Source organism: Corvus kubaryi, unplaced genomic scaffold (genome assembly GCF_017639235.1).
Source record: "Corvus kubaryi isolate FWS band 111438036 unplaced genomic scaffold, C.kubaryi_AGA036_p1.0 37387, whole genome shotgun sequence".
Classification (NCBI taxonomy): domain Eukaryota; kingdom Metazoa; phylum Chordata; class Aves; order Passeriformes; family Corvidae; genus Corvus; species Corvus kubaryi.
This window is the reverse complement of record NW_024581129.1, coordinates 5388624-5401123: the sequence shown is the minus strand read 5'-3', so window position 1 is coordinate 5401123 and position 12500 is coordinate 5388624. Positions and strand designations below refer to the sequence as shown.

Genomic DNA, 12500 nt, shown 5'->3' with positions numbered 1-12500 from the left:
TTAGCAGCTTGGTTTGAGCCAATGTACAAGCAACATGTTGCCAACAATGGGATAGCTTTACATTATTATTATTTTTATTCAGTCTCAAGCTTCACCTGTTGTTTGAAAAAAGCAGGCATAAAGTGAAATAAAATTCCTAGCCTAGATAAAACTTACAGGCCCATTTATTCCTGTTTTCTTTCATGTGCATGTTCCACAAACCCTGACACAGTTATTTCACACATATTTTTGTTGCTGTCATGTCCCTGTCAGCTGGGATGAAGTGGCTGTAAATTTATTATACACAAATAATGTAGGATTCTTTTTTCCTCAAGAGATGTCAGGGGCCTAGAACAGTCTCAGACAGCTGTTCTCATCCCACTGCTCATATCAGACAATGTTTTATCTTGACATCCCAGAAATCCCTACTGGATCAAATGCTGGGGGTTCTCTGCAGAGATCAGAAGTGAGGCAGGTATTTTATTACGTGATTAGAAAATCACTGAGTAATTAAGATTGGAAAAGACCTCCAAGATCATCCCCTTCCTGAGCACCTCTCCAATGTCTGATCACCCTTTCTGGGAAGAAATTCTTCCTGATGTCCAACTTGACCCTCCCCTGGCACAGCTTAAGACCATTTCCTTTCATCCTGCCCGTTGGTCCCTGGGAGCAGAGCCTGACCCCCATCTCACTACAACCTCACCTCAGGGAGTTGTGGAGAGCAAGAAGCTCCCCTCCGACCCTCCTTTACTCCAGGCTGAGCCCCACCAGCTTCCTCAGCTGCTCTTCACAGGATTTACACTTCAGACCCTTCCCCGGACACACTCCAGCCCCTCAATGTCCTTCCTGAACCGAGGGCCCAGAACTGGACACAGCACCCGGGGTGTTTTTGAACACATTTCACTTAAAACTTCAGACCTACACAACCTCTTGTAATAAGGTAAGAGACCACGAACTTAAATTCATGGGTGAGTGAAATTTGCCCAAATAGAAAAAAACAGTTTCACCAAAGCACGGAGGATGGGATGTCACTGATGAACTGAGCATCTGCAGACAATGAATTTCACTGCAATGCTGGCAGTCACTTGATGTTCTGAGAGCTAAAGTGCCATGGGAAGATCTATATAATCATCATTATAATTTTAAAACTCCCAAAATTAAATACTACTGTGTTATACTTCCATTCATATCTTCTCTCAGTGTACTTATTCTCTTTATACAGACAAAAGCCGTATTAACTCTGGAAAGAATGTACAAACAATGTATGGAAATGACTAAAAAACAACATCCAATTGCTGTTGTTACTTTTATAAACACATATCATTTACTTCAATCACCTCTGATGCTTTTGTTCTGCTGATAAAATAAAATGTACTCATAATGCAGATAATCATCTCAGGAAGAAACCCACTATGTAGAGTGCATTGTCTGATAGAGAATAGACGTGGTGTAGGAGCTTGCAATAGGCATAATTTAAATTTCATACAACAGCCCATATACAGAATTAGCGTAAATTTCAATGTTCACAATTCTCGGTGAGAGTGTTATTCATCTCTCGAAAATCCTCCTGGGCAAATACAAATTATCACTGAGTAATGAAGAAACAGATGATGCAAAATGGAATAGTTCTCTTGATGCTGAGAAGCCTGGAAATGATTTCAAGTTTAAATAATAGCAACTCCATTTTCCCACACATTAGACTTGATAGGCACCGAGGAAATAATGAAATCCTGCATTCAGAACACTCAAACCTTTAACACTGGTGTCATTCCATAAATCCCATTCTACTAACAGTATTGGCAAACCTTCTAATCCTATAATCACTGTGAGATACACCTTCCTATCACCAACTCAGCTGACAAACTGAATATTACCATCTCTATTTCTCTACTTTTCAGTTACGGGTATCTTCCTCCACTCAAAGTTATGAGTCTGAATAATAGGATCTTATCTGAGCACTCTGACGCCTGTCAGCAGCATTCATTTGGGCTTTACTGATCTTCCCACAGAGATTTGTCTGCCAAGTTGTACACATGCTCTCTTCTAATTTTGCTACCTGTTTGGTTGTAAAAATGGTTAAAACCCAGCTTCTCTTCTCTTCCTCTTCTACTCACCCCACAACCTTTCCTCTCCACACACCCGCAAAGGAATTTTGCTTCTTTTCTTCTCTAAACAACTGGTGAAAAAATTATGAAGAGAACACACCTTATAGACCTTTTGCACTCTACCTTTCCAAGCAGTATCAGCCTGACCCTGCAGCTTGAGAGGTGAGAGTGGCCTAAAGGACTGGCAATAATAAATAAAATAACCTTCTTTCTCAGTTGTGTGCAGCACTATTCATTTTTCACAGACAAATTAATCTAGTGTCAGGGGGAGGAAGGGAAGGCAGGAAACAGAGATGCTGGTTCTGGCTTTGCCACTTCTTCTGTAACCTTGGGCAAATAACTTAAGGAACCTGAGGCTCAGCTCCTCCATCTGTGAAACAGCTGCTTGACTCTCTGCCAAATTTAACTTAAGAACCTCAATGAAAGGCTCAGGATATTCACTGTGTCATCTTTGTTATTTAGTTTTTAGCACCTCCTCTAGATCCCAGTGAGCTACTGGGGAATCCCCAAAGCCTCTCTTCCATCTACTTCTCTAAACAGGTAGAATTGAAGTCCAATTAACTGCGTTCCCCAGACACCACCACCACTGCCTGCAGCTCTAAACTTTCCACAAGCAAATAAGAAAGAGCATTTAAAGGGAAGCCATTGAACATTCAGGGTGCATCAGCCACTGCTGGAAGATAAACAGCAGAGCCTGGTTCCTGTGGCCTGATACACTGAAACTCCATTACAGGGAGCTGGTCGGTGCAAGTTGCAATTTTATTTACCGTTAATCTCTGCTTATACTGTGAAATTAATCTGTCTCTCACACATTCATAGTGCTCGAAGTCTTGGCAAATGGGCTTTGTGCACAGAACCTGATGGGCCTGGGGGAAATACAATCTGTCTTCCTTTTATAGCAAAGGTAGAGGGCAGCTCTGCAGTTTCCCCAGTGCTTCATTCTCTCAGCTCAGAGCAGGAAGGCAGCAACCTTCATTTGCCATCTTTAAGTGCTGGCAATTGCCAGATTTGTGTAATAATGGATCAAAACTCCTCTATGTCCTGCCCCTTGTAAGTCTGTGTTATAGATACTCAGCAAAATAATCCAAAAGGAAAGAGGTTCTCATGCTCCTGCACCACATGCATCAGCAAATCAGATGTGCACTACAAGAGCTGAGCAGAAATAATTAGTTTTGTCTAAAAAGGATTCCCATATCTCCACTGAGAATGGTTATGAGTGCCCCATCAACCCCCTTGGGGAACTAAACTGCTCAAAGCAAGAGTTAGGGTAAAGGAAGAGCTGAAGTCAAACTCAGGTCTCCCTGATTCCTCCAGGTTTTGGGTTGGGTTGTCTTGTTTGTTTTTTTTTTTTTTTAATCCATGAAAAACATTTGAGACAGCAGTTTGGTTCCTGGGGAACTCCACTGACAGCAGGTCCTGCTGTGTTTTGCTTAAAGAGCTATTAATTAATAAGAAGACATTGTCTCTTATCATCTGATAGTTTCATTTCCATGAGAGCTTTTTGTAAGAGATCTCATCATAGGCTTCTGAAATTCCAAATCAGCAGAGCACCCTTAACACACACTTTCTTATCACACAGTTTGCAAAGATTCCTTCTAGAATAGCAGTGCTGACTCCTTCCTACATAAAACAGGGAGAAAAATGCTTGAATCATATTGGCAATAACATAATCATGCAGTAAAAACATCTTCATTGGCTCTGATTTAGAGAAAGGCACCACACAAGTAAGCTGTTAGTTAGGTTTGGGTGCTTTTTAAATCAAGGATGTGATCTTTTTCCCGAAGGATTTCATGGCATTTTATGTGTGTTGCTTCTTAAACTCAGCACTAGAGAAATTGAGAAAAAAATGTTCAGTCCCTTGTCAGAGTCACGTAGGAATTTGGTGACTTTGAGAAACCTGCTCTAAACACATCATGACAATGTCTCCTACCTTACCAGAGTGCTGAAATAGGTGGTGATTGCATTTCTGTGCAACTCTACTTGAAACATCATTTTAGTTAGGTGGAATTCTAGACACTGGAAGCCTTTTATAATAACAAACCACCAGCCAATTAAAAACCACATATATAAGTTCTCCTGCAGATTTCATAACTACATTCAGATGTCAGAGTTACTGACATTTCTATTCAGTATAAAAGTTCTCTTAGTTTTAGAAGAAAGGGCAGTGGAACTATTGGAAATAATGACTGTTTGCATTGCAAATAATGGGTTTCATAACCATGCTTTTCCCTCAGTCCATTTTCTGGCTCTAGATTTTCAAATCTCTTGTCTAGTGACAACTCTGAAGCACAGGCAGGGTCCCAGAGTGACAGGAGCAGGACTTGTGCTCCCCCTAGACAAACATCAACGTGCCAGCATTATTCCAAACTAAACTAAATCACAAGAACTGCTCAACTCTCCAAGGGGAAAGGCCACCCCTCTTCCTTTCATATGGGACCTGTGATAATCAGCAATAACACAGAGACTTCTAGACATTAAAAGCTTACAAAGATGGTTTGTATAAGATGATGTCTTCAAGACTGGACATGCACATGCCATCAATCCAGGTTGGAACACTTTTGCAGACTCACCCATGGCCTGGCACAGGATGTCCACGTCCTTCTCCACCTCAGCCAAAATCACATTCTGGGGTTCAGCCGTAAAATAGGGAGGTTCTTGAGGATGGGGAAAGCAAACAAAAGTCAGCAAGCAAAGCCACAGCAAAATGAAAAACAGGTGCTGATTAAAAAAAATATTCATCACAGAATCTCTCCACAAGTATTTGATATAGGGGGTTACAAACAGTTTAGTTTGTCCAAGGTTTGTCTATTTGGAGGTGAGGTTTTTTTGGTAGTAAAAGCATCATAAAAAAAAGAAGCTGACAAGTTTTGCTATGCTGAGTATGAATTCCAGAGCTGAGTCAATGGAAGGTAAAGATTTAGGGGTTTGTGCTGCAAATTGATGCTCAGAGCAGGGGCTACTTTTCATTTCATAGGACTGAATCATGGAACATGTTAATTCTTTGCTTAGAAAGGCCCTCCCAAGAGGTTTATAAAGGTTTATATTTGCAATGTAGTATTTTATAGGATAGTTTGCTTCAGTATCTAAAGTGCATTTCACCTCAGCAAGGCATGAAGCACCTCAAATAAAGTGCCATAGCATGTCAGAGAGTCGACATCAGAGGACAAGTGCAGCATAATTAAAAGAAATTCCTCTCAACTGTTTTATTTTGTGAAAGCAAACAGATTTAATGCTTTAATTGAAGTTATAGTAATAATCATAAAAATCCCCACTTTATCATTAGGGCTAAAGAAAAGATATTAGATGTTTAATTAAACAAAGACCAGACTGCAGAAATTGCAGAGTTTGCTGGCATGTAACTCCTTCTTCTATGCAGCATAAAATTGAAGAGCATCATGTCAAAGTCCCAGAGGCACGAAAGTTGCAGTTATTATCATGGTAACTAAAGACTGTCAAAGTCTGTTCAATGCAATTATCATCTGAGTACTGTTTTTAGAAGGATTTTACTTGATTACAAATACAGTTCTCTTGTAGCATAACCAAACTCACTGGTAAGTTTTAGAAAACACAGAAAAGGCAAGGAAAGTAGCTTATGAAACAGAGTTATTTTATTTCCATTTTAAGGAAACTGAGTATGTTTTAAAATACGTGGGAAGCTACAACATCCAAGGTCAGCTGAGCTGACCTGCTCTTAAAACTCTTCACCAAACATGTCTGGAAAAAAAGACTTGTGGTTATATTATTGCTAGGGCATCAGCATTTTAGTAAATAAAATAAAAATCATATAAATTTATCCTGCAAAATCTTGTTGCTATCTGCAGCATAGCAAGTGTGGCTGTCACTGCACGGGGGTGACATCAGGAGGCACCAGGTCAGAACAGAAACTCCCCTTTCCCAGCACTTCTTCCCTCTCACTACAATAAAATACTTGCTTGGGTGTACAGAACTGTGGTCTCATTTGAACACCAATGGATATTACAATTCTGTATTCATTCCAAATAAAGCCAATCAATATTGGTCTTCAGCACACCATGCAGGGGAGGAGGGGAGGTTGCAAACAGCCTGGAATAGTTGTTTACCCAGCAAAACCAATAAAAACAAGCCACCTGATTTATTATATTCTAATAATATTCATGTATTAACATTATTGATCCTCACTGCTTAAATATAAAGCTATTAATAAACATGCACAATAAGCTGTGATTTATTGCATATGATCTCATGCGTTAATCTCAACAACAAATTGAAAAGCTGAACATTTAATTGAAATTCACTGATGGCACACACTTTGACATGTTTGATCAGCTAAGTTGCTGAGTCTTCTGCAATTCATCTAAGTCCATGTTTTCACTCCGAGTACACTCCTTCCTCTCATGCCATCCTCCAAAGCCTGCCTGATGTTTTCCTTGCAGTCCATTCCTCAGGATGTTAACTTTTTAATTTCCAAACTTTCAGCCTCCTGTCCTTATCTATGTGTCCAGTCTGTGGCCACACACATCAGTGTCCACACGTCCATCTCTCAGAGTAAAATTTGAATCTCTCACTCGGTGGCAATTTGATGTGATCGTGGGGTGAGGACAAAGCAGCACTGGTCCAAGAGAGCATCCAGACATTCCCTTCTAAGTCTGGGCTTCTTCTGTGAATGTCTCTTCAGTCAGTGAGGTTCAAAGTTTATCTTCTGCTTAGGGAGCTCCTGACTGCACCTTTCCTTTTATAAAGGACTCTGCCCTTAATGGGCCAATCTCCAAACTTGGCAACCTTCAGCCACCAGGTCTCAAACTTTCTCCTGGATCAGCAACATACTCACACACCAGTGATAAATTTGCAGATTTATCTTCACTGTGGGCCTTCAGTCTGGCTGCAAAGCACTTAGTGTGACCTCAAAGATGCTCGTGGTTCCATGACCTCTGTTTATGTGCTGCTGCTGCGGCACAGTTCCTGCAGTTACACGTGACATATTTACACAGTTGTCTTTCCCTCTGTCCCTCCCAAAATCCTAACCTGCAACCTGTGCTCCATCCTTTAAATCCCACACAGGCTATTATGTCACCCTGAAAGAAACTTCTGACATTAAGGGATGCTTAGGTGAGCAGGTATCAAGCAATGAATTACGTGACAAAGAACTTGAAGTCAGTGACAACTGTCACTTAGCAAACGGGATGTGATGTTATAAAAGGAAGACTCACATCAGCTTTTTCTGAAAGAAGCAGGGAGAAACAGAAGCAGACAAAGAGCAGGAGCAGCAGAAAGATGCAATCTAAAGGCTAGAGGCAGATCCCAGAGGACTTTTGGTGCCAAAAGATTTGATTTCCAGTCTTGAAGCCCAGACTCACCTTTTCCCCTAGACTAAAGCCTGCTGGAACTCTGTTCTCACAGCCACTCCAGCAGCTGGAAGCTCTGCCAAATACTACACCTGACACAGAGACAACAGCTGCCCACAGATGAGTTAGATCCCATTCTTGAAAGATAAGCACTGACACAGAAAACCTTCCAGAAGCTACTCTGCAATTTATGGCCTGTACTGACTAGAGATTGAGACAAGCCTGGGTGGGATGAAAAGGCTAATTCATAAGGGATTTCTAGAAGATCCAGAATAGCACATGGACAACAGTGCTGTGACAATCCTAACATATGTGGAAAATTAACCTCGGTGGTGCAAGGAATGAGGGAAACAGAACTCTTGGTGTAGGGACACCCCTAGGGTTTTGAGGCAAATAAAAGAGTGATTTCACACAGAACCACAGAATGGGTGGGGTTGGAAGTGACCCATGGAGGTCATTCAGACCAATCCCTCCCCTAAAGCTGGTTCATCCAGGGCAGGCTGCAGGTGGGTTTTAACATCTCCAGAGAATGACACTACACAACCTCTTTGGACAGCCTCTTCCAGTGCTCTGTCACCCTCCAAGTAAAGAAGTTTAAAATTTCCATGCAATTGTGCAGCTTTTGCACATCCATGTGCCATTCACCAGCAGGATGGATGCTCTAAAGGTCCTGTGGATTCAACAGAACTCAGGCTGTGGAGGAAACAGCTCCAGTTACAGGTGCTAGACAACTGAAACCTCAGCTCCTCACTTTTCAGAGGTGTCAGATATGTCATCTGCACACCAGGTTTTGTGCCCGAGGGCCTGAGTGCCCAGCATTAACTGCAAGGGAGAAATTCAGAGTATCTGAATGTAGGTTACACAGCACCTGATGAATGACTGTCAGAAAGAAGCCATAAAAATGCAGCACTATTTATAGGGGTCAGATGGCATTCTGAGGGGGCATTCTGTCTGGCAGTATATATGATGCCACTGCATATTTATAAGGCTTGGTTTGAATCACACAGCCTGAATTTAACATTTATTGTTGTAGGCAATAATCATGTGCTGAAATTTAATACATGTGGCAAAATTATAATGTCTTCCGAAGTCTATAACATGCCAGACACAAGTCCCCACACACAGCAATTTTCAGGCATGACAGTAATCTGTCAGTATCAGGTCAAACATTTCAATTTTTTGGCAATTATAGAATCACAATAGTTAGAAGAGGAAAGGACCCAATACTCCAAGCTCACCCTGCTGGCATTGTGGCATGTGGCAACGAGAGGGGCCACAGCTCACATTAGGCTGAAGGAAACAGATACTGCATTGTTCGGATATTGTATTGGTGTTCGACTGATCTTCACTAAAATATCAAGTACAGGCAAGGGGGGAAAAGAGTATTTGAATATAAATACATGCTTTTAATAGTTGTTGAGGCTTTGGGGGGTTTTTTGCACTCCAGATATCACCGGAAAGATGTGTCTCAGAAAAGCCCTTGGGAGCCCACACAATTTGATCCTGTTCTAACTTTCCTGTGCAGAGTTACATGGTCACTGATTTTAACATTCAAAAGATAGCAGTCAGCATCCATTACATACCCTTCAAGCTGCATTGGAGATGTGTGACCTAATCCTAGATACACACATGAAAGTCAGAAAGAACAGAGAAAGCCCTAGGGGCTCCTCCGAAGCTGAAATTCCTGCATCTCTCAGAAATTCAGGCCTGCATATTTAAGAGGAAAATCAAGCCTTCAACATGGAAGCGTTCCTCCAGCATTACCATAAACTAATTTATTTGGTGGATATCTTCTAAAGGAAGAGGAACTGGAAGCTTGACAGCCCCTTGTAGGTACAAAGTCTGTAGCTGCAGACAGGAGATCAGACTGACCATGCTGGGAGAGAAGCCCCATTGTGGATGCAGGTACAGCAGGCTCCTCTCAGAGCAGGAATTTTCTTTGCATGAGTATCAGGTTAAAACAGAGAGAGATGAAAAGATCTGTGTGGTTTCTTGCTACTACCCCTACTGCGAGCTACAGCCTGTGTGTTCTGAAATAACAGCCTGGGGAACACAGGTCCTGTCTGCAGGGCTGAAAGGAGGAAGAACTTCTCAGGAATGTCAGAGACAGAGCTGGGCTGCCCAGAAGTCTCACTACTTTCCTGTGGGATAGGTCCTGTTGTATTTGGGCCCAAGGCAGCAAGTCTATGCCAGTCTCAGAATCTCTGAGGCTTTACAAATCAAAAGCTGTCAATATTTCTTTCCTTTGAGCCCAAACTGTGATTAGGCGAGTCCGAAGACATTTCGTATTATAGCTTCCCTGAAAACTTATTATTTTCTTACACAGTAGATGAACACAGTCATCAGGATCTTCTCTTAAGCGCCACACATGAAAAATTCTTTCCACTGCTTTCAAAGACAGCATCTGCAGTGTTTCAAAGTGTCTAAGCTGGAGCCACAAGAGCTGCTGTTTCCAGAGGTCTGAGCACGAGGCACTGAGATGCTCGTAGCTACAGAAGGAAATAACTTCTGCTCTGACAGTTCTATACACACTCAATGCAAATTCCTGAGCAGCCACAGTGCACAAGGAACACCCTTCAGCATCTGGACACTACTGGAGAACAGGGAGGGAGAAACAGCCCCACAGTCCATGTTAGAGCCCAGCCAGATGGGCCCTTCATGCCAACACTGGAATTTTCCCGATGTGTTCCCGAATCCCATGGTCCCACAGAGCTGAATTCTCTTTTAATGTAGTTCTCTGAGCACAAAAATGATCCAAAAGAAGGGAAGCCCTCTACTCTGACTCTGTTTTATTCCTTTATATTCCTTTGGACAGACTAACAAGGCTTCAACCCTCAGTTCTGTACAACCCCTCATCATGCCAGGCCCTTCTGTTTTTCTCCTAATTTTGTTCAGGTTTTACTTTCTGACTACATTTAATTTAAAGAGCAGTTTGGATTTCAGTGGAAGAGTTTTTTTCCCCATTTTCTTAAGCTCCTAAAATTAATAATTTCCTGTAGAACAGTCACTTAAGAAATGACTATTGCCATTTGTCACTAACAAAACTTGCAGAAGTGGAGCAAAAGAATTTAAGATTATCTCAGCTTTCAAATTGGTTTGTTCATGGGAAGACTCTTTAAATTACTTAATCTTCAAACTGTTAGTGATAAAACAAATGTGCTCTTATCTAATCTGCAACAAATCTTTCCCAAACTGTTACTCTGCCAAGCGAGGAACATGATACCCTTTAAAAATTTATAACAACTGCAGCTAATAAAACCGAGGTTTGGAACCACCTCAGTTTATCTTTCCTGGAACAATATGAAGATGTCAGGAAGCTCTTTGCCACATTCAGAAGAAAATTGCAGCAGCACACAACTAGAGGATTTTCTTCTTGTTTATGCAGCACTACTCTAATATACTGGACATTCAGGTTTTTCAAATATTATTGTGATTTTAATTTACAGAGATGTACACTCAGAAACATCCAGAAAAACTTCTGAGATAATACTGTAGGTCACAAATAGTGAAACTTAGTACGAAGGCATCTGCTCAACAAATTACTACCTTCTAATAGAGCTCTAGTCACCATCAGAGACACACTCAAATTGTGCTGCTTCTCTTTGCTGGGAAAGTCAAAGACTGATGAATTTGGAAAAAAGCTTTGATTAACTCAGTGCTTGTGACATCTTTGATGCATCCTTTTATTGCTACCCCTACTCCACCTGTTGACAACAAAATATTTTTCTCTATTGATCCACAGAAGCTCTCACAGCCATGCTATTGAGGGCCTGCATTTGATTTCTCCCATTTTGAAAACAAACCTCTTCTTTTAAGACAATTTCCTTTTTCTGTTAGTCAAGGCCCCTCATTAAATCCACACTGTGTTACTCTCCCAAGTAGTACAGCTCATTATCAGCTCCCAATCTACACATACACACTACAAATATTTTATGCATGCAAATGGACAAGCATTCCTGATTCTCTCTAAGTACTGCCCCCATGGACTAGGAGAGATACACTGAAGAAAGCCTTAGGTTTGAATCTTGTCTGCACTTTCTTCTAGAACCTGTCCCTTGACTAATTAAATGACAGCCAGATCCATCCAAGAATTCTAAAGCTGAATATAAGTTATGCATTAAATACTAATCCTTTGATTTGGCTCCCTGTTTGGAATTAGAGATCCATCTTGCAGCTCAAGAAACTCATAAATAAAGAAATCTATCAGGCTTTGCTGACACATTGAGTAAACACCTGCATCTGAAGTGTCGTGTTCCATCAGAAGGAAATAAAAGTAATTGGTAACCAATTTGTTTCTGCTTTCTTTCATCTGCTTGTTCTTATCTACAGACCTTTTCATAACTTCATTCCCTGACAGCCTCCTAAAACTGGATAAGAAATAAATAACACATTTTAAAATAAGAGAGTAGGTAAGCTACTAAAGCACTGCTAGTTTAATATGATTCCCCAGTGATTATTTTTCAGTTTTATGGTAACTGTATTTAAGAATCTTTCACATTAACCAAGAGGCTGCTTTAAGTTGCATTAGGCTGGATCTGACATCATAGCAACAAAGGCAAACCAGCTAAAATAAAATCTTATGAATAAGGAAGAGTTTCAACAAAACCTATAAATAAGTGAAATCCATCTCTGCTCCTTAAAGGGAACATAATAACTCTAAGAAACAGAGGGCAAGGAAAAAGACTGGAACCAAATTTTGTCCAGCAGGTACTAAATATAACAGACACACAGTGCTACAGATGAATCTGGAATGGAGCTCTGCAGAGGGAAGAGCTGCTTTCTCACTTAACAGCAACTACTACAAATTGCTTTAGCAGAATACAGATCATACAGCAGTCTTTAAAACTGTATTTTCAGAAGGCTTAAAGATGTAGAGAATTGTGGGCTGCATTCCCTCTGCAAAGCTCCGGGAGCGTACGGGCCCGAACCCTGAGAAGCACCGGGACTGGTGGCATTGCCAGGGCTACGACCTCCCCCAGACACTCCTGCAGATAAAAGCTTGACTTTACACAATCAGCTCTGGCTAAAAACATCTCAGTGTCCCTAGTCTAAAACACCTCTTTTAGACTAAAAGTCCTAAACCACTCCACGCTGT

General features: G+C 41.1%; 1 protein-coding gene across 8 annotated transcripts in view; it reads right to left on the bottom strand.

The window, feature by feature from the left end:
* SDK1 (sidekick cell adhesion molecule 1) overlaps positions 1–12500 on the bottom strand; it is a 387987-nt gene that overhangs the window by 140104 nt on the left and 235383 nt on the right. For all 8 annotated transcript variants that reach the window (XM_042036822.1, XM_042036824.1, XM_042036827.1 and 5 more), the window contains one exon: positions 4655–4738. In XM_042036822.1, the coding sequence (XP_041892756.1) occupies positions 4655–4738 (84 nt within the window). The remainder of the gene's footprint in view (positions 1–4654; positions 4739–12500) is intronic.